The following is a 22,710-nucleotide window of genomic DNA, read 5'->3' on the forward strand; positions in this document are numbered from 1 at the left end:
TTACAGTTCCACCTGTTTATTGATTAACTATAAAATATTGAGTTACTAAAACGGTCAAAAAGAAACACTGATAAACTTGGTTGCAGTCTGTAAAAAAAAAAAAAAGAAAAAAAAGTATAACAGTGAAAACAGTTTCTTACACATAATAGTATAGATTAGAACAACAGAATATATCTGGTTGCAGTTTTCATCTCTAAAATGTATTCTTTTGCAAGATTTGACGTGTTTACAAATGATATTCTGATAGCTTTTCCCCCTTCCCATCTCTCCCCTGGTGAAGGATCATTTACAAAACTTAGATGATTTTTCTATTCATTTTTAAAATAATCTTTTTTTTTCTGTAACAGGACAATAACGATATTTATTGAAGGAACAGCAGACGAAGAACCAGTCTCCAGTCCACATCTCTCTCTCTCTCTTTTCCATTCTCTCTCTCTCCCATTCCTCTCTCTCTCTAGCAGCTAACTCCCAGTGCCTTGTCAGCAGCACACAGTAAGATCCTTGGTGTTAATTTATCCATTTTGTTACTCTGAGAGTGTACGGGTCCATTTGGTTACATTTGTGCACTCTCAGAGTTAAATTAACACTCACAATTTTAAAGTGTATTGCTTGAGAGGCGTGGACGATTGTTCAGAGAGGGGAAGCAAGGAAACGGGATGTATGAAATAAAAATCAAACAATTCTTTTTAAGGACCCAAAACAAAACACAATGATGACAGAAGGACGAACATGCAAAAACAGAACATATGATAAAAACTTTGTTTTCCTTTATAGCAAAATCAAAACACTAGCAACAGGGGAAACGTATCAAACAGTGACAAACAACAGAAATATGCGTACACAGAAAGTCAGGCTCTCAAAACATATGACACCAAACGAAAGTGAGGGGGACGTTGGGAATACGTGTGGCTGTGTATGAGCGCATGATGTGTGTGTGCATGTTGGACCCTGTATGAAGGCCTAAGGCTGGGCTTTGGACGGAGAAAGAGGGGCAAATAGAGACTGGAAGGCAATAAAGCGCCCCTCAACAGGATAGAAACGTATGCGTTGTCTGTGTGCATGTGTGGTAATAGCGGGGGATAATCACTTATCCGTCTTACATACCAACACACGTACACACACAGAGGAGAAAAGTGCTTGAGCAGCTCTAGGGGTAAACAAACATTCATTAACGGCCACTTTAACCTGTTCACTCTGCACCACCAGAACAACCTGTATATCCATTCTACTCCTGGACTCAAGATCCCAACCCGAGATCCATTTTGGCTCGTCTGTCACTCAAAACTATTCCAGCCAATCAATGCATTGATTGTCAATGTGAGATTGTCTACAGAAACGTGAGTTTCAGGCAACAATCTGGAGTCGGGAGTCAGTCAGCCCATGGGGAGCATTAAACAAGAGCAGCAGCTTCGGAGAATAGGGGGACTGTAGCAGATAGGATTTTCTGCCACCTGTCAATCAAATGGGTTGGTATTAATACCATAATATCAGAAACAGATATAGTCAAACTATGCCTGGTTAAGACCAAATAATATGGGCTCCCAAAACTCAGTCTAGCAGCAAATCATCTAAATTCCATTTACAGGGTGCCTATCAACTTTTAAATATATAAGTATGACCACTAAATGTTAAAATACTACTAAGATGGTTGACTCTTAAAAACAGCCATCGTGTCTGTACGAAAAATGTAGCTCAGCTGTCAACATCAAGAATCCTCCTCCAGACATTAAATGACTCAGAGTGAATAAAAATACAATATAACCTAATATAATTGGACATAATCAGACAAGACCGAACGATCTCAAGAGAGTAGAAAATATTAAAACCTATTGAATATCAACAAGACAATCTTCAGTCTCTGCAGAAGACAGAGACAGGGCAATGTGGTATGAGACATAAGAAAATAAACACGATCATCACAGATATACCTCTATATATATCAATATCTATACTGTAGATACATACTGACATAATGTGGTAAACACTCTATACACAATAGTGTAATGCTAAGTGGGGTTAAGAGCTCAGGAACATAAGAGTTGAGTAAAATACAATTCTGGAAGATAAAAGGCGTATCCCAAAGTAGCCAAACGGGGCAAAATACCAATCAGATCAACCTCTCTTCTACCCTGCACTAATCAGAGAAAAAAGCTGATAGTGGCAATTGACCATATTCTCACGGTGGGGTTTCCCACTTCCCACAAGTATGATGTCAAAATGGCTGCCGTGTGAATAAGGCTAATAGGGTGGGAACTAGGAGATTTGGTGAATCTTCATGATAAGGCCTGGGGGAGTAAGGCCGCCCTAACGCTCAACCCTGAGCACAACATTCAACAGTCACCCCCTATTAAAAAAAAACAGTCAAATTAGGCACATTAAATCAAAAAGCAGCTAAGAGGGCCAAGCTTGTGAATGGGACATGGTAAATATGTACAGTATGTGTATGTGTGTGTGTGTACATGAAAGAGCAAAGGACATTGCTGGCATGAACGGTAAAGGAGAGTCGATGACAACAGAGGGGGAGGGGTTAGAAATCACTCTAGGAAGACATACAAGACTCCCGACTCGAGTCACAGACTCTCCTCTGCCGTAACGTCTGGCGATTGGTCGATACAAAGTGCGTTCGTGTCAAAGACACAACTGATTGCTTGGAGGTGAGAAAGGGGTGAGATGGACACCCATTAAAAAAAAAGAAAAACAACAGGACACAAGATGTGTTCCATATTGCCGACATTGCAGTCATTGGCCAGATGGTATGTTAGATGGGCAGATAGTAATCAAACCAAACCCAGCCTTTTGTTCATTCCATTTCTATGCTGCATTGAACCAGTGTATCTACTGGTGGCAGGTTCCACAGAATGTACCACTACTGGCCTTGATGCATCTTGCAATGCCTGCAAAATCGAATACACCTTCACGAGGAACTCAAAAGATGAAAACAGGACGTGCTATTAAGAGTAGTACAATGATACCTTCCTCTCTCTTTAGCCTGAGTCTCTGAGGGAGTCAGAAAGTGTTAGTAGCATACAGGCAGATAGTCTGCCTGGGCAGGGATTGTCAAACAGAATCAAGATGGAAGGGAGGGAGAAACAAGGGGGTCTATGTGCTCTCCTTTGAATAGCAATGGAAGGTATCTCTCGTTCTCTTTCTCCCTCCCATCCTTTTTCTCTCTCTCTTACTTCTTGCCTCTCTATCTCTTCTGCTGTTTTGTAGACACATGTATATATTACTGCAACATGACTAAGATCACCACGGCAACGTCATTAGCACAATGTTATAATATGTCCGCAGCACGTCCGTCCCGCCATCCGTCCTGCTGGGGACGACCTAACGCTGAATTCACACCAGAAGCGTTTCAATGCATCGTCCATGTAGAAGAGCGACCACCGCTTTCCCCACTGCTCCAGGAGGCGGAGCCAGCAAAAATTGAGAAAGGTTCAACTTTGACGCTGCCACTTTGTGGTGAGAAAGAGCGGCAGCCGAACCAGAAGTGTGCCGTACTCAGAAGCATGTGTATACTAGCGGCACACACTCAACACCACTTGAGATGGACAGAAATGGAACAAACTAAGTTTTAAACTAGCAGTTGCAGATGTGAAATGAATCAAGACTGAGCAACTGCATGGCCTATTTCTTACATAAAATTTACAGGTCATTTACAAACAAGCTGCCAGCGACGAGTGTCTGTACATCTCATGCCTGCCTGGGAGCTGGACCACAACTAGCTTATTTAGGGTGTCATTCATACCTTGGTCACACCCGTTTTATTGCATTTTGCGAACGAGGGAAGCGACAGAAATCGCTGCTGCTGGTGGTGGGAATTCAGCGTAAGGGGACGGACAGACTCCCCTGTCTCTTTTAACGCTCATTCACAGTTCGTTAAAGCTTCTTTTCTTTTACCTTTTACAAAAAGATTACTCTCACATAAATCTATTACATGAAAATAAAACACTTGTGTGTTCATCTAATTCATATATCTGAGTGTGAGTGTGAGTGTGAGTGTGTGTGTGTGTGTGTGTGTGTGTGTGTGTGTGTGTGTGTGTGTGTGTGTGTGTGTGTGTGTGTGTGTGTGTGTGTAATCTACAGGAGTGAGTATTTACAAGTGTCTCTGTGTAGGAGTATGTGCATCTGGTTGTGTTTCTGGATGTAAGTGTGGTATTAACATGTAAAATGACAGAAGTGCTCCAGAGGAAAAACACAAACCCTTTCACAGAAATCTTGATTTTTGCCAAGTGCATTGTGCACAAGAGATACATATGCTGTATATGTGTGCATGAATTTATGTCTGTATGTCTTAGGAGACATTTGTCCTTATAATACTGTCTGTAGTGTCTCCCGTCTGCAGTATTTGTTCAATGTTGACAACTCATACAGAATGTACAGAATTAACTTAATTATTATCATCCGTGGAGTGAGTCTTGGTGTGCAGGATCCATCTTGAATTAAAAGTCATCAAATGACTAGTCAATTGTAAAAGGCTGTGGGTCCGGGCTCGCTTTTGTCAACTCATAGGGAGGTCCATTGTTTCAGTCGGGCTTTGGATTCACTTGACTCGTTATCTGTTCCCATGTTGGTTGTGTGTGTACACTTCAAAATCCTCCGGGTTGAATTAACACTGGAGGATGTTATTGTGTCCACGCGCACATGTGTGTGTGTGTACATGTGTTCAGCAGATGACAGGAACTCCGTCGGTGTTGAAGATCATGCCGGTGGTGGGTTCGTATGTGCCGGCCAGGTAGTAGAGATCCTCGCTGTCAGCGTAGCGCCGCGTGTGGGTCATCTGTTCGTATTCCTCCACGCTCACTACCAGGCACTTATGGCTGACGGTCTGCACGTCATTTTCATCGCTGTGGGATGACTGGTACAGGGCACGCTGTGTCAGGGAGAGAACAAACGTTTTATTAACAGACGCACCAGACAGCGGTAACGTCACCCTCTCACCCAACCAGGGTTTACAATTCACCTGCCATTATTAATATCACAGAACAACATCTGCATGAATCTGCATCTAAATCACAGAAACATATTTAAAGTCATACTGCGTAATATACATTTTCGTAGTCTTTTTGGCGACACCTCTGGTAGTTCTGCGATTCCCAGAATTCAGTTCATAACAAAACCACTAAGTACAGCCCCAAAATGAATGCTGCAGAGTCCCAGTGCCGAAGATATTTTGGAACGTTTTCAGAAACAGTATATATTTCCTTAAAATACATAAATAAATACATTTCCAGTGCCCGCGTCATTTTGGCATGAGTGAAAACACGTTTACCGTATGTGAAACGGCTATTGTAAAAACATACCAATGAAAGATTATGTCAAAAATATATTTTGTCTAATTGAAAAAGTTACACATTATGACTTTATATTATGCTAAATACGCTAAGAATATGAGGTACTTTCTACTTGAACCTGACTGCGATTACTCAGAAAGTTTAACTTTTAAAATTGTATTTACATTATATTCACTATCCTATCAGAAAAAACCCTACATCCATATTGGAACAATTGCTACCTTGAAGTGGAAACACAAACAGGCATAGTGAGTGAATCTCTCTCTCTTTCCAGTTCATCCTTGGACGACTATAGTAAGTGAACGGAGCCGTTTAATCTTGAGCTGTCTGAAAACCTCAAAGTATACATGTATGAAATTATGGGTACGGAGAAATGCTTTGAAAAAGAGAGAAGGAGACATTCGGGCAGCACTTACTGGTATAACTTATATGTTGCAGTTTTTTTTTCTCACCTCCATGAAGTCTTTTCTCTGGATAGAGGACTGCAGAGCTGCAGGTAATGACTGGCCACACATCTGATCCCAGTTCTATCAAGAAGACAACAGTGAGAAACTGCTCTCAGGACACAGATCTTCTTTACCTGTAATCTATCCAAGTGCTGCCTTTCAGACTTACAGCAGCGTCTGGGTTGATTAACTTCTATAAATGATGACTTTAATGCCGTATTTCAATAAGGCACAAAGGAGCCTGGTATCAAACGGCATGCATACATTACTGTAGCTTACTCTATCATCGCTGTCAAGCAGAACCTTTGTATCACCTAATTTAATCATTTGATGTTTTTTTCATAAGTGACCGCGCTGTTTTATACTTCTTCGTAAGAGCGTTGTGCAAAAGTAGAGAATAATTCCGATCTACAAGCTCACAAATCGCCACAATGTGACATGCTGTGAGCTCGTAGATCTATTATTTCTGCTATTTAAAAAAATATATAATTAATTTCTTAATATCCAAAATAGGGACGCCAGATTGAAAGTGGTTAAGTGTGTCTATGGGCTTTAAAAATACTGTGTTTAGTAGTAGTAGTAGGTCGGAGAGGCTTATTGTCGGTATCAGCCAGAGCGCAGGAGTCTATCCCCGTTTCACAATGCGCTAGACCCCTGGGTCGCCGTGCTACTCACACGCTGAGTTGGCGGTACCCGGGATCGAACCCCATGTCCTTGTGGCCGAAAAGCGAGTGCTCTACCGACTGAGCTACCCCGAAACCAAAGAAAAGTATTAAAATAGCTTTTGATCCGGGATATGATGCTATTATCCAAAGTGCCTGTGATGAATAATAACTACATTGGCTCCATTGCAAAACTGTTTCGCTTTTGCCGTTTTTTTTTACATTTCCTGAAAAGTAACCCGACAGCGAGTCAGTGACAATATCAAGGTTAGAATTTGAACAATTTATGAAGTCAAACGAAGGATGGCTACCTTTTTGTCAGTGAGTTTCTTGCCGGGATTGGTCTCCTCTGGGTGGTAGAACCAGTTGACCCGGACCACCATGTTGCTGCCCCACGACTCCCACATGCTCTGGATGCGTCCGATGAAGGGCAGGTTTGGCCGGCCCGCAGACAGGAAAACCGCACAGTCGCCGATGCGGATCATTTCCCGCCCGCGTACGATGGCCTTGTAGAAGAGTTTCTTAGCCTTGCCCTTCATACCACGCCGCTATGGTGAGGGGAAAGAGAACACACATGTGTCAGACTGTTAATCCATTAAGACCGGGAACCCATCTGTGTAATTCTTTTGATTTCTTTGGGCTATTAAAAAATCGTGAACATTTGTGCAAATCTTTGAATATATATATATTTTTTTTAAAGCGAACATTTGTAACTTAAATCTTTGCTTTTGGGGATTCTACAAATGTTTTCTAACAGTTTTTTTGAAAAAACTTATGTTGCTATATCAGTGGTTCTCAAACTTTTTCATGTCAAGGGCCCCCAAAATCACATGTATTTGGCCGCGGACCCCCATCTCAAAATATGTTGTTCTAGGGACCCCCAGAAGCAAAGATTTGAGTAAAAAAAATCGCTTTAAAAAAAATATATATTTATTCGGAGATTTGCGCAAATCTTTACGATTTTAAAAAAAATTGCAGATCTACAAGCTCATAGTGCGGCACTCTGTGCAGTGCCATGAGCTTGTATTTCTGCTATTTTTGAATAGCCAAAGTATAAAATAATGGTTAAATTGGTTAAAATCGAACCCTGTTTTATTGGGTTAAACAGGCCGTGCGTGAGCATGTGTCACCGTGTGTTTCGGAAGGTTTTCCTCACCTGTGTGGGTTTACCGAACCACTTCCAGAGCTGTCTGGCCGGAAGGAAGGCTGATATTTTGGGCCTGTTCTCCACACTGGGAAGCCTCTGGCGCTTGGCCAGCTCCTTGGTGGTGGGCATGTGCACCCCCTCTTTCTTCTTGGGTCGCCCCACCTTCCCCTCACCTCCTCCGCTGGGCTTCGGCTTGGGAGGACGGCCCCTCTGGCCCGAGCCCTTCCCGGTGGCAGGTTTCGCAGGCTTGGTGGTCGAGGAAGGAGTGGGAGGTGCAGGAGAGGATGGAGGGGAGGAGGAGGACGGAGGAGAAGAAGGAGAAGGTTCCTCTTCCTTTGTCTCCTTTATGTCTGGCTCCTTCTTCACCTCCTCTATGGCCTCCTCCTTCACTTCTTTCCGTTTCTCTTGCGCCGGAGGAGGCGGAGGAGGAGGAGGAGGCGGCGGCGGCGGTGGGGTAGAGGAGGAGGTGGCTGGGGGAGGAGGAGGAGGAGGCGTGGGAGTCCTCTCCTCGTCCGAGCTGCAGGAGGAGTCATCGGTGGATGAGGAGGACGAGGAGGAGGATGAGGAGGAGGAAGACGAGGACGAGCCAGAGGAGGAGGATGAGGATGACGAGCAGCTGGAGGTGCATTTCTTCTTCTTCTTAATCTTCCCTTTCGCTCCTTCTTCCTCGGACTCTGAGCTGCTGCTGCTTGGAGACTGCTCCTTCACCTTTCTCTCCTCTCTCTTCTCCACCACCTTCCTTTCTTCCTTTTTCCCCTGCTCCTCCCTCTTGTTGCCCTCCTGGCCTCTTCCGCGGCTTTCCACCTTCTCTTTACCCAGCATCGGCGCCTTATAGGAAGGTTCTTTCTCCGGTGGGACTGCCTCTCTCTCTGGAGGTCTCACCTTGGCCTTCAGTGGCTTCGGATTGACTGTGGTGCTGGGAACGGGAATAGGGGTGTGGTCTTGTCTGATGCCCCGCCCCTCCAGTAGCATCAGAGCCTTGGTCTTCTTGGTCTTGGGGGAAGTCACGCCTTCATGATCCAGTTTGACCAGAGGCTCTGCAGATGAGGGCTTCCGCCTTACTCCCGACCCCAGATCGCTCTGCGTCGCCTTGGGCTTTGGTCTGGAAATAGGACCCGGTCCTGGACTGGGTCTGGGTCTCGGGGTGGAGGACAACTGGTCTGACGTAAGCTTGGGTTTGGGCCGAGGGGTGGATGAGGACGATAATGAAGAAACAGATGTTGATGGCGATCTGGAGGTCAGTGCCGCGTTGGGTTTGGCTGATGAGCTGGGGAGCCTGGAGATTGGGCTGGGGGTGAGCCCTGAGCTCAGGCCGGGTCTGGACCCACTGTGGTGGTCAGGAGTAGGTTTGGTTTTTGGAGTGGAGGTGGAAGTGGGCCTCGGTGTGGACGCCCCACAAGGTTTTGATGTGGTGGACGATGCTGGCATAGTGGGTCTATTCATTGGTCTGTTGGTGGTCGGACTGAGTGAACTGCCAAGACCCACATTACTGCTATTACCGTCCCTCTCTCTACGCTGACTGTTGTATGTCCCTAGGTTGGGCTCACTGTATAGATCTACTGTCAGGACCTTGCCATAGGTTGAGGGATAGAGGGATGGAGGGAGAGTACGGGCAGGTTTAGAAGGAGGAGGCTGGGTGGAGCAGGGCTTCCTAGGGGCTTGGGTAGATTGGAGAGAAGGGCTGCTTGTGGTCGTGGCTGTGGAGGAGTTCTTTCGGCGCAGTTTGTTCTGGGCTCCAGGTGCAGGCCTGGAGGCTGAAAGGGGCCGTTCCTGAGCCGATTTCTGAACGGAGGAGGGCCTATCTTGGGCGGGCTTGGCTGCAGGCTGGGGTCTCTCTGAGGGCTGGGTGGAGGAGGTTGGAGGATCAACTTTCTCCCGGCCATCTGGGTTCATTGAGGTCTCTGGAAAAAGAGCAGGGGGAAAGAGTCAAAGTTTAATGCCTCTATTTTATGTTTGGCCAAAACACACTATAACTGGGTTTACACTGGATACAGCAACGCTTTCATTGTGCGGCTTAAGGATTTCTGTGGTGTACTGCCTCGCACACTGCGACAGACAGAGACATCAGCAAGCAACAAATCGGAAACAAAAACCTCACATTTAAGAATTGCTTACCAAGTAAAAACAAGGCCAGTGTCAGCAAATCAGACATGCAACATGGCAGTTATTACAGCTAGAATAATAGGCTCCCTGAACACTGTAGTGCGACAACAGGGGATGTTTGGCAAAACTGCATTAGACATGAAACTGACATCAAAGAGCGTAATAAAGGATAAAAGGGGCCTTTTTTAAGCCTGAGACTATTTCTGTGGGTTCTATTCTTTATCCAAGATATTAAAAGATAGGGACTTATCCTATCTGCATGTGATATGCATTTCATAGCAAAAGGTGAACACAATCCATACTGAAAGCCCATAATGTTTTACACTGAATAATTACTGCATTATTTTTTAAAGAAAGCAAGGAACAGCAAATTCAAACTTTAGCCTTCTGACTCAATACTTAGGCTTTTGACTGTATGCAATCGGTAGCAAATTTAGAATTTCAACATCCATCAACCACTATGTCTAATGCCAATTGTTTTAAATGGATCAGTAAAATACTGGGGAGAGAAAGTCCATGAGCAGCAGAGCCAAAAATGTCAAATCCATCTCTATTTTATTACATTATGCAGATGCATTTGGCTCCTGTGTGGGAGTAGCAGTATTTTACTGGTCCCTAGGAATTACTCAAAAAAGAAAAAAAAGAAGAAAAAATGTTGGAAGTTCCTTCCGCACGCTGTGTGGACTAGATTTATTTTAATTTCTACCTTCGGTTAAAAGTGCTACGTTTTATTCTTGTGGTAAAAAAATTGATTGATTTTACATATTTAGCTCAGCCTGTCTTAGTTCTCAGGTTGAACCATTTAACTCATTCACTGCCACTGACGTAAAAAACTATTTTTTTTCCAATTACCAAATCTGCCACTGACGTAAAAAACGTAATCTTGCAAAAGATTTTTTTAAAACAAGATCTCACGTTCCTTCATCTCTCGCCACGACACATTTCATTGTAGCACACCCGGATACGGAAATACGTCAAATCGAAGATTTCCGTCCGCTTCCTGTTTAGGTCCCGCCCTAAAACGGTCTTTTCTCAGCTTTGCATTTCTCCGCTGTGGAATTCCGTTTAGCGACGCTGTTTTGAAACTGCTACTACTGCAAAATGGAATGTCGCCGATTGAAAATTTCTTCTCTGGGCCACTCACACAACTACCCTGTGTGTCTACAAACAGTTGAACACGCGATCATAAGGGATTTAGCGAGGTCTGTGGCGAGGTGAAAAAAGTAAGTGAGTTTTCCGTTTACATAGCGAAACATGGTGTTTTCACACTGGGCTGGAGGAGAGAGACTCCGCCCCGATCGGAATGTTTGTTGTTTGAGCGGCGTGCACGACTCGCCTGTGTGTTTAGAAACGATTGCACTTGTGATCATAATGGAAAAAAATAATTGTGATTTTTTTTAAGTTATAAAAAACACTAAATCGCTGGCAGTGGGCAAACACAGCCAGAAATAAGTCTGGCAGGGAATGTGTTATGGATATAAGAGTTATTTTGTAACAATACTAGACAAGAATGTCATGTTTTGTAATAGTAATAGTTAAAATTCCAATGGACTGTGTGTCATTTTACGAAGTAGATGAGCAAAAACAACTTCCTGAAAAATACTTGTAATGCCAAACAGTGAAACTGTATCAGCATGATAACACTGAAAAGACCCACTGCTTCTGAACGGAGAAAACGATTGGCTCACCAGGTTTTGGTTTGGGTTTTCTGCCAGGTTTGCCTTTGATCTTGGGAGCGGCTTCCTCTGGCTTTGGTCCCGCCTCTTTGCCTTCTTTGCTACATTTCCTGACACGCCTCCTGGAGCAGCTGGCCACTAGCAGTGCAGGGGAGGGCTCAGCACCTGGAAGCAGAGGGTGGCGGGATTACGGTTCACATAAAGATCTACAGATTGTTTCATCTTTTTGTTTATTCTGTCTCATTCTTTTCAAATTATACTTTTCATCCGAGTAATTTCAACTTAGTGCAAAGTGCATTGTATTGCATTTTATTGTATGAAATGCACTGCATAAATAAAGTTTCATTGATATAACAAATATGTACACAGTATTCCTAATGAGCAGCACTGTGCGCTGTGCCAAAGGAGCTAGCAGTTAGTTAGCGGCACTCAGCTGGAAAAACACCAATGGTAAATCTGTCAACACACATGGATTCATGCATATGGATGGATACACACAGGCACGGGCACAGACCTGTGCCCAGATGCCCCCAGGCGTGCATACACATGCACGCACGCATACACAGACACACACACATTAAGCAAATATAACACAGTCCAAACCAAGCAGAGAGGGGAAGAGAGAGAGAGGGAGAGAAAAGTCCTTCTTGAGTGTTTATTTGACTTAATGTACTGCAGATGGTATGTGTGTATCTCTTTAAGGTTAAATCTATCTTAAGTGTTGGAGAATAAGTGTTCGTCTGTTCTCCTTCACGCTCGCCTCAGAGAACAGATGAGGTGGGACCTGTTGAAATAGAGTGAAGCCAACAAGAGGAAGTTGAAGAGCAGATGTATGGGTGGCTTAAGTGTTTTACAGTGATGTCTCTTGTGTGCTGTTAATAGGGATGTGTGTGTGTGTGTGTGTGTGTGTGTGTGTGTGTGTGTGTGTGTGTGTGTGTGTGTGTGTGTGTGTGTGTGTGTGTGTGTTCACAGCAAAATCCTCAGTGTTAATTCATCCATTTGTAACTCTAAGAGTGTACAAATGTAACCTGTACCCGTAACACTCACAATTCTAGTGTGTGTGTGTGTGTGTGTGTGTGTGTGGGGAGGGGGCGATACAGGAAGGGGGCTGGACTGAGAGGGAGAAATAAAATACACAATATAGATGTGTGTGTACTGACAGTGGATCTTATAGTCCGGTGGCAGCAGTCTGATATGGGAGAGGGGGATGCGTCCAGTGTCACCATCGTCAAACTCCACTGTAATGAGGTCATCGTTCTCGTCAACATCTGAGCTTCCTGTAGGAAACAGATGGGTAACAATTTACAGACCAAACAAAACAACATTGCTGGTGTGTTTTAATGGATGTTTATCTACTGAAGACAAGAGATGAAAATTAATGTTCCCCTTTGTGAGTTAAGACCAATTATGCATTGAACACAAATCAATAGCATATCACGTTTTTATTTATGTAACCACTTAAGCCCTATATACTTACCATACCGTACGATTAATAGAAAAAATAGCACCTATAACAGGCCCAAAATAGGGTCAGCACGTTGAAAGTGGATAAAAACTGAGCTCAGGTCACTTTGATTCATTCAACCAACATCATAATGTTGGTAGATATTGGAGGCTATCGGAGACCTATTGTGTTGGCGCTGCCGGCCTCACAAAGACATTGTCCATGTGTTTGGACAATAGGTCCAGTCATTAATCAATATCAATTTGACTGCATGAATTGGTTTGTGATGACATATTATATTATATGGTTTGTAAGTGCATGTGGTTTGTGTATGTGTGAGCGTGATGACATATTCAATCATATGGTGTATGTGTGTGTGTGTGTGTGTGTTCGTACCATTAACAACAGTTCCAGGGTATAGACAGCGATACTGCTGGCTCCAGTAAGCAGCGATGCGGCTGCCCTCAGGAAGATAACGCACCGACGGAGGTTTCACATCAATGATCTACACACAGAGAGACGCACAATATCAACCTAACTCTGAAACACAATTTATTACGAAATTATTACTAGTTTTAGCCTCAGCTTTTTCACCAGGTACAGCACATGTGGCTTAAAATTGAGAGACACTGACAAAGGCTGGATATCCGAAACGTTTGTTCATTCTAGAGACATGTAAGAAATAATAAAAAAGTAAACTCACTCTTGCCACTCTGAGTGCGACCCATTACTTTTATAAATGTCGTTGATCTAAGAGGATATCCCACCAGAGGAGTCAGAGCGCGGTGGTAACAGAACGTTTATTTAAAAGTGAGAGAGCCATCAATCAAAATATCCAGATAATTGTGAGTGTTAACAACCTCTCTTTCACTTCCCTCAAGAGTGACCACCGAAGGTACATTTGGTGGCCTATTCCTATAAGTTTAGTGTTTCAGCTGAAGTAGGATATTTTGGACAACAATAAAAGCATTTTGCAAGTATTAAATGGCCTTTACAAGAGTTGATGCACAGCACAGCAGTACTGCATATTATAACAGTGTCATCAGCATAAGAATGAAAATTTGCAACTGACCAAAATGTATAAGATATAACACCTATGTAGAGGTTTGTCATCATCCACTAATGTAGAGTGGAGATATGTGAGCAGGCACGCACATGTGCATGGCACACACAGAATAATTAAAGGCGTCCGGTTTACTCACAGCCTCCTGCAGCAGCTGTTCCAGGCAGTAAATGTGTGGTCTGTTTCCTCTCTCCCCCTCCACCACAACGCTGTATCTACAGGGTTCACGCAGAGGGACAACACAAGCCATGGGTCAGGGGTCAGCAGTTTTGGGATCAAAGGGCAAGTGTCAGTGGTTTTAAGCGTGCTGTCACACAGGTACTTCCAAAGACAAATTCACGTTGTTTTCAACCTTGGGTCTTTCATCTTCCTTCTTACTAGTGTCACATACACAATAAATTCCTCAGTGTTAATTTAAATGAAAGAGTATAAAAATGCACCCAAATGGAGGACGGACGTGATTGCTTTACTAGTTCTCTGCATTACAGGTTTGGTTCCCTGAAGTTCTTTATTGCTGGGCTGGCTAGGCAGACTTTTTTTTTTACACCACGCACAAGCTGATTGACTGAGTACGGTAATGAAACATCTCTACCAGGTTTCTTTTCTTCTCCATCTTCCCATTTGTTTGTACATTTTCATAACCTGTGTACAAAAAAAAGCTTGTTCTGCTGCGTGCACTTATCCCAACACGTCATTCTGAACAAGACCACCGGCTAAATGCCTTCAATTAAATGCAAAGCTAAATATTTAATGCTATGGGAGAGCTTGGACTCTCAACTGCATTAGTGTCTCCACATATTCCATGTGTAGATGCATATATAGTTTTCCCGCATGTGTGAGTGTACATGTGCTCACATGTTTCGCCTGCATTAGCATCTGTATACAATTTATTACTCATTCTGGGCATACCAGTATTTCAAATCCTCAGTTTGTAGTGTGAGAACCTTGTAAAAAGTCAGCCTGGTGAGAGATGTTTGCACCTGGACTGGAAGTGGAAGGGAAAAAAACAATACTTCCATACCTCTCAGGACTTGAGGAAGTGAGCAGTTCTCCTGCTCATGGAATATGCGTGTGAGAGTGTGTGTGTGCTTGTGCGTACTCACATGTCAGGGGAGTGTACAGTGTTGACGTGTCCAGCATAGAGCAACTGGTCGTCCATGGGAATCAGAACTCTGAGTCCGTCCACCAGAGAATCCTTATCCAGGACACACTGCACTGGAGCTGCAAATCAACGCAGCAGCAAAACAATGATCAGCTGATGCTGTACAACAAACAGTCAAAAGTGCAGTGCTCCACAGGGAAATCCTACATCTCAGAGTGTAGAAATTGATTTTTACACTCTGAGCTACATATACGGAGGACTTTACTGTGTAGAGTAGACAGTTGGGTTATAGCCATTCTGAATTGCCCTGTGGAGCTGTAGATCATTAAATAGAATGTCAATGCATTAATCAATATGTAACTCAATAGTTATTAACTTAAGTTAATCAATAAACTAGTAGGAGATGCACATTAACCTGTTTGATGAGAGACTGTGTTATGTGCGTGTACTGACCAGGTGTGGTGGACCTCTCTGATAGGCTGTTACTGCGAGTTGGGAGGAGCTCGTCCTCGCTGAAGCTGCTATCCTGATTGGGCTCAAAGTCCTCATCTGCCGCCATGCTCTCCATCAACCGACTCACTGCTCCCCGCGACGGCTAGATGCACACACACACGCGCACACACACACACACACACACATTTAAATGAATAAATCATTATTTTAACCAACCTGTATGGTACAGTATGTTAACAATACAACTAGCACATCTGCAGTGGTTGAAGGTGGTCTCCCTACTTGTCCATTGAGAAATATGAACCCAGGTGTCAGGTATTACACCTACTGGTTGTCAATGGCAATAAAATGATTTGAAGCAGACCAGAAGTGATGCTTTCCATATAAAGTATCTATAGCTTAGTTGTTCACCAAATATAGCCCATCACAACACATTGCATTGCGATGCGTTGTGAATGTGAGCTTGTAGATTGGCTATTTTCAGTAACCAAGTATAACACAGGCTTATGTTCACAATTCATCAATGGGTAACAGGAAGAGTGGGCACAAAGGAAGAGTGGCGAAAATTGGCGATTTTGTCCTAAATGTTAACCTAACCTGTAATTAATCTCTATGTTGCACTGTATTGTGTCTTTATATACTAGAAACTGAGCTGAAGCAAAAAACGAATAAGACAGTGTGGAAAGATACAATCGAAATAATGTTTTTGCATCATTAAAATATAGCTGTTATACTGCATAAACACAATATTGTGCCCAAAGCTGGTAAAGTAAATCTACATGAACACCAGCACATACAGGCACAGATATGCATGTGCACACTGCGCACACACACACACACACACACACACACACACACACACACACACACCCCCTGTCCCAAGTCTCATAGTTTGTTACATATCATCTAATATTCATTGCATGTGGTGCCTCCTCGCATATATAGTGTTTCCCCCATACATAGATGTATGTGTAGCAGTCCACCACAATACAAAACAGACACACCACAAGCTCCATTCCAAAATGCAAACAAATAATGTAACAGCACCTAAAACTAATAGTATATACAGTATATGCTAGTAACACATGGGACTGCAGCAGAACATACTGCTCGTTACCACTTGATGTCATCGGTTTACATTTTGTTAAGAATTAGACTGCAATATTGGTTCAGGCAGATTACCTCTAGGGTTATCAGGAATCATCAGAATAAATCACTGGCTGATTAATAAGAATATTGCAATGGAGTGAATTCTGTTTGTGTGTTTGTTTGTTTGTTTCCCACAGTTTCTCTGTGAGAGGAGGAAACATTTATTTGATCATGACATACATTTTATGTGTGAAAATTATTTTTAGATGATTTATCATTCCACTGACCTCTCTTGGTTTGGCCTTGGCTTTTGATTGGTTCTTGAGGGTCGGGCTGAGCGTTAGACTCACAGGACTGTCTGTGATTGGACTAGACAGAAGGGGAGGGCTCATAGGCAGAGGAGAGTCCTTCAGCTTCTTTTTCTGTTGGACGGAAACACACACACACACACACACACACACACACACACACACACACACACACACACACACACACACACACACACACACACGCATAAAAGACTCTTATGAATGCTGACTCTTCTGTCCAGATGTACATATTCATGGCTACATGAGCATGTGCACAAACACACACACACAGTAGTGGTGGGACATTGCCAGGCGGCCTGCAGTTGTCCTTTCTTGTCAACAACACTGCGCAGACAGCAGGGGGACTGCCGCAGTGACTGAAGTACTAAGAAACCCTGCTGGCACTCTGACACAGGCACGCGCACACACGCACGCACACAGACAAACACACACATAGGCAGCGATAGTTGTCAAGAGATAAGAAGATGAGAGGGAGCCAAAGGAGGAGAAGTGATGTAATGCACTAACAGGCAATGCTGCTGAGATTGGGGATGGGAAGAGAGGAGGGAGTCTTTAGCTTCTTTTTCTGTCAGACAGAAACACACATACATGCACACACACACAGAGGGACTCTTTATGTATTCTTGGCCTGGCTCAGTGGCTGCACAACAAGATGAATTATTGACATACCTTCACCAGGTCTTTCCCATCACGGCTGGGCGGAGTCGTTTTGGGTCTGGAGGCGGACTTAGGTGTGAGGGGAGGGGCCAAACTGGAGGGAGAGCTCTGACTGGTGGAGGCGGAGGTTGATGGGGAGATTTGATTGGCCGTAGCATCATGAAGAAATATTCTCTCACTACGGCGACGGTTCCAGCCTTCCTCCTCGCTGAATGCTCCAAACCCAGACCCGCTGCCCAGGTCAAAGCTGAATCGCCGTGGTGACCGGGGCGAGGGTCGTGGCTTGGGAAGAGGTTTGCGTTTGATTGGCTGTGGCTCCTCTCGCTTGGTAGGGCTGGTCTGGTCAACACGGCGGGTTGCCGGGGGCAACAGGGGGAGCTCGGGGGCAGAACGCTTTCCATGAAGCAGAGAGGGGAACTTCCTCAGTCGCAGGTCAGAACCTGAGTCGGACCACTCACACTCTGATGACCCTGAGGAGAGGAGAGTGTCAGATGATGCTGTCTCACACACACCTTATGCATGACCAAAGAATCACACATCACTCACAAAGAAACACATCTACATATGTATACATGCATACACATGTATAGAGCAGAAAGGGTTACTGCCATATACAGAAACCAAATAACAAAGTAATGTGCCAGATTCTTGTCTGAAATCAATATTCTTGTGACTTGGAATATTGATCCATTTGAAACTAATAAATTATTCAAGAATGGATCATTATGTGCACCTCAACGTGACAATTAGAAATGAATTAATATTTAACCATGAATCAATAAAATAATCCTGGACAAAGACTCCAGCAGTGAACCTGATCAACCGCAAAACCTTCCAATTATGGCCAGGAATGTGTTCAGGACCATAGGGGAAAGATGATATTAAATGCAGGAGCTTTTGTGCACTTAACAGTGTAATCAATAGGACTATTTACATTTTGTGCAAATTGGGGCATTCTGCGTAAAGAAAATAAACCATTAATCAAATCCCTAGACTTTCTCCTTTCATGTGCTGCCTTAAGTTGCCCTCTTTATTGAGCGTTAGCTAATCATCTTAGCTTTCTTCTCACTTGGATGATCATGAATATAAGTCAATTCTTTGCTTGTTTACCGAGAGTGCTTTGTCTGTTGCGATGTTTGTTGTCATGAATAAGGGTCAAGGGGGTGGAGTTGACAGGGAGCGCGCTCGCTGCAAATCTTGCCAGCAAACCCAGCCCGCTCTCCTCATAGCTACTGTCTTCAGATTCAGACTCTTCCTCATTGTCGTCGTCATTATCCATGTCTTCCTCAGATGATTCTGCATTTCACAGAGAAATACCATCTTACTTCAACACAGAGAATGGGTGATTACAACACTGGTAAACACAATGGGCCAAAATTCAATTGAATTCCCTTTGTCTCCATTGATTCTGAACACAAATGCTGCACTGTTGTATGGGAAGTATGTAGGGTAGCTTTACAAAGCAGGCAGATGGGATCAAGATTAAGTGGCCAGACTGAGATATTCCCAGAGCAGAAGGGGGCTGAATACAAAGTTTGAATCCAGTCCTGCTGAGACATTATGGCATCATCATGTATGTGGGGATGAAGGGGCTTGCATTAAAGGCTCTAACCCTGCCATCATAAGAATATGAATTCCACTTTTTCCATACAAAACAATGCAAAAGGAACACTCTCATACATGCCATCACAAATCTTTAGGCAATTCGTTTTATCTCAAGCCTATAGACAACATGAGAGAGGGACAACGAGAGGGAGAGAGACAGCGCAAAAGAGAGAAAGGGAGAGAGAAATAGGGAGGCGAGAAAGAAAGATAGATTGTCCAAACCACTGCAGCCTGACTTCATACTGTAATGCTGTGTAAGCAAATTACAGGCAAAAGAATTGAGCTCACACATGCAATATATACACACACAGCGACTCACATACACATGCACACACACACACACACACACACACACACAGCTGCTGAGGCTATTGGAGCAGAAGCACTGACTCAGATATCATTTATTATTAAAACTCTTCAGCTCAATGTGACAGAGAGAGAGACAGAAGAGACAGGAGGAGAAAGAGCGGGGGAGGGAGAGAGAGAGAGAGGGACAAAGAGACGAAAAGAGACAGATACCTATGAACAGAGCCACAAACAGAGAGAAGAGAAATCAGAGAGGGAAACCAGCGGGCCCACTTCATCTATATACTGCCTAAATCTGCAGATGAGCTCAACAGACATGTAGCCTACCGCACACACGCAAACACACACACACACACACACAAAGTAATAGCAGCAGAGTATTATAAATGGTTAGCCATTGTTGGTAGATAGCGGTTAGGACCATGGAACAGATGAACACGATGCCTGATTTATACTTGATTGCGCAATGTCGTGCATCGAAGATAGCCGATCTACAAGCTCACAACGCATCGGCAGGTTGTGAGCTTGTAGATGTGCTATTTTCGGTACAAGACATGAGGCGCAACCAAGTATAAATCAGGCTTAAGAAGAGCATCTTCTCCAGGGTTAGAACGTTAACATGGATTGAGGACAACACTACAAGCTTCATACGACCAGCAACTAATTCTCGATTTGTACGCCGTCATACAATGGTGTAATGGTAAATATCTACTCTACAAGCTCACCCCAAAGCGCTGCGAGTGTGAACTTGTAGATTGGCTATTTTCGTATGACGATGTATAAATGAGGCTTATGGCGGTCACTATGTTATTGCAAATCAGTTAAAGTTGGACTGAAATTGTAGCACGGCAACATTCCAAAAGGCAAAGTCAACAATGTTTGATGTTTGCTAGATAATAAATAATGGGATTGTCACCAAACATTTTCAAGTCACCTAAAATCAATAGGTGGTTTTCCAGCACCTATGAGAATAGAGAGAACTGGCGGTCTTCTGAAGTGGAATGTATATTTGTTATAGAAATGCAGATATTACTGCCATCAAAACATAATTCAGTCCATCTTTAAGAGTAGAAGATGATACTCAGTGGTACATATTATAGACACTAGGGTGTTTTCATATTAGGCACTCTCTCCAATCCCATGCCACTCAGCTTTCACATTTAGTAATGTTGTTCCCTACCCCAGTACACTTGCCGTTTTCATTTTTTGATGCAAACCATACCAGGGTAGGCCTACATGAACCATACTTGAGAGGACCACAATGGAAACAAGCCCCTGGGGCTTTTTGTGCTATCATTTTAGCATAACCTTTGACTGTACTACCTGTACTGTTAAGCATGTTAATAAAGCATTAATTCATTCAATCAAAATTGTCAACGTTACACTGTGGTCACACTAATCAAACTAATTGGACTTTTGGGTCAAGTGTACTCAGATCCGGGTCCCTGATGTGAAAGCACCCTGGTCCAAATACTGTAGTATGTCTTGCACTGTGTATCCATATAATGTTAACGGTAGCAGACAGACAATAAGACAGGTAAACAGACAAGCAATGCAGAGATCCCTGTAAGGCCCCCTGGTAATGCCCATGTAGGGACTCATTCCTTGTGGTTACATCCTCTAACCAAGATTAAATGGCACACAATATTGATCTTATTTTTGATAAGCCCTTGGATATTGAGTTGGTTTTGGGTAGGGGATGTAAGCACGATACACTTTAAATGGGCTTTAATTTGTGAGAATAACATTATTATTAAAAACCATAATTCAGGCGGTTAATATTTTCCGAAAGCAACACCAGATTCATTTTGTTGTCCCATTTTTAGCAAAGAATTCCACGTTAGAGGTCAGAAAATAATACAGGGAGGGGCACTTCCTACTTACAGAGCAGGTGACAGGGGTGTGGCCTCAGGCAGGGCGGGGCAGTGCAGCGCTGAGAGCGCAGCCTAGCCATAGCGTAGCCTGGCCTTAGCATAGCCTAGCTTGAGCAAAGGTTTAGCCGCAGCATAGACTAGCCGTAGCGAGGTAGCATAGGCTCAGGGCTGCGCTAGTCCTTGCCAAGCTTCTGTAATGTGTCGCAGCAGCAGCAGCACAAGCACACGGAACAGGCTGAGAGACACTCAAAGCGTCATGGGTAGGGTAGGGGGTCAGAGGTGAAGAGTGAAAGGTGACAGAGCAAGATGTCTGAGAGTGCGACACAAGGGAAAAGGGGTTATTTGAAGGTTTAGTAGACAGGGAGGAGGAGCCCTATTGTCCAAATATCCCAGCAGCATACCATTAAGAATGCTTGAATGAATCATGAATTTGGGGTTTATTATTCATGCAACTCTTAAAAACCATCGAACCTCATCAAATAAATATTTATCTTCATTTCATATAATTAGCCAAGACTAATGCAAACAACTGGCAATTTCATGACACTTCTTTCTGTATCCAAAAGCCCAAACCCAATAAACCACTGTCCACTGAATTCCCTTCTATGTACTCAGAAATAAACTTGTTCAAATAGGATCCAATGTTTCCAAATGTAGAAAAGTGGTTAGATGCGTTTTCCAACCTTGGGCCAAAGGAAGAAGAGGGATATTTGACGAACAGAGCACTGTAAGGATGTGAGGTGCAGTGGTAGCTGGACAGACAGACAGATGAAGCAGACACAAGGACCACAGCGCTTTTGCTTTCTGTACCAAACAATCAACACCTTTAATAAAGCTTATAGGCAGCAAACTGCATTACAACTTTATATGCAAAAACTTTTTCACAAAATTCACACCATGTTTAATGTACAAAATGCTACAAAAAACGCTGCAAAGCCAGGCAAAAAAACAAACCAAAAAAGTAACCAAAACACCATAGAAAAAAGGCAACTCTTTAAAAAAAAGGCAACTTTGAAGAGAAGCCAGCAGCAAGAGAGGTAGGGATGATCATGCCACATTCTTAAGATGGCAGCCTTGCAAGCAAGGACACAACCTGTGACAATGCTCAAAGACATCTTATTCTTTGACTCAGGGGGCATGGAATTGTAAACAGGGGGTGTGGTCAGTAACCAGGGGGAGTGGTCAGTAACCTTGGTCGAAGGAGTCGTCGGAGGAGCTAAGGCCCGCTTCCTCCAGTAGCAGAGATAAGTGCTTGTGTTTCTTCTTCGGAGACTTCTGATTGGACAGCAGGGTCGTCGTCGGCGCTGCAGGCCGCTTCTTCCTGGTCAAGTTGCCATGGGAACGTATCCCTGAGTTAGGGGGCCAGCCCCCTTGTGCGGAATCCTCCTCAGAATCAGAGTCTGGCATGGAGAGAATGTGGTTAGTGACTCACACAGTCACAATGATGAACAGGAGCACAG

At 43.6% G+C, this 22,710-nt stretch overlaps 1 protein-coding gene across 2 annotated transcripts in view; it reads right to left on the reverse strand.

The window, feature by feature from the left end:
* Window positions 1–22,710, reverse strand: part of tnrc18 (trinucleotide repeat containing 18) — a 58,679-nt gene continuing 35,969 nt past the window's right edge. For both annotated transcript variants that reach the window (XM_080446334.1, XM_080446333.1), the window contains exons 17-30: window positions 22,441–22,650; window positions 18,576–18,761; window positions 17,478–17,935; window positions 16,767–16,901; window positions 15,391–15,532; window positions 14,939–15,056; window positions 13,975–14,050; window positions 13,169–13,277; window positions 12,489–12,605; window positions 11,341–11,493; window positions 7,559–9,450; window positions 6,714–6,950; window positions 5,747–5,821; window positions 1–4,873 (exon numbers count right to left, since the gene is read on the reverse strand). In XM_080446334.1, coding sequence (XP_080302460.1) covers window positions 4,667–4,873; window positions 5,747–5,821; window positions 6,714–6,950; window positions 7,559–9,450; window positions 11,341–11,493; window positions 12,489–12,605; window positions 13,169–13,277; window positions 13,975–14,050; window positions 14,939–15,056; window positions 15,391–15,532; window positions 16,767–16,901; window positions 17,478–17,935; window positions 18,576–18,761; window positions 22,441–22,650 — 4,115 coding nt within the window. In that variant the 3' untranslated portion in view covers window positions 1–4,666. The remainder of the gene's footprint in view (window positions 4,874–5,746; window positions 5,822–6,713; window positions 6,951–7,558; window positions 9,451–11,340; window positions 11,494–12,488; window positions 12,606–13,168; window positions 13,278–13,974; window positions 14,051–14,938; window positions 15,057–15,390; window positions 15,533–16,766; window positions 16,902–17,477; window positions 17,936–18,575; window positions 18,762–22,440; window positions 22,651–22,710) is intronic.

This window comes from Gymnoscopelus braueri, assembly GCF_963280865.1.
Source record: "Gymnoscopelus braueri genome assembly, chromosome: 13".
Classification (NCBI taxonomy): domain Eukaryota; kingdom Metazoa; phylum Chordata; class Actinopteri; order Myctophiformes; family Myctophidae; genus Gymnoscopelus; species Gymnoscopelus braueri.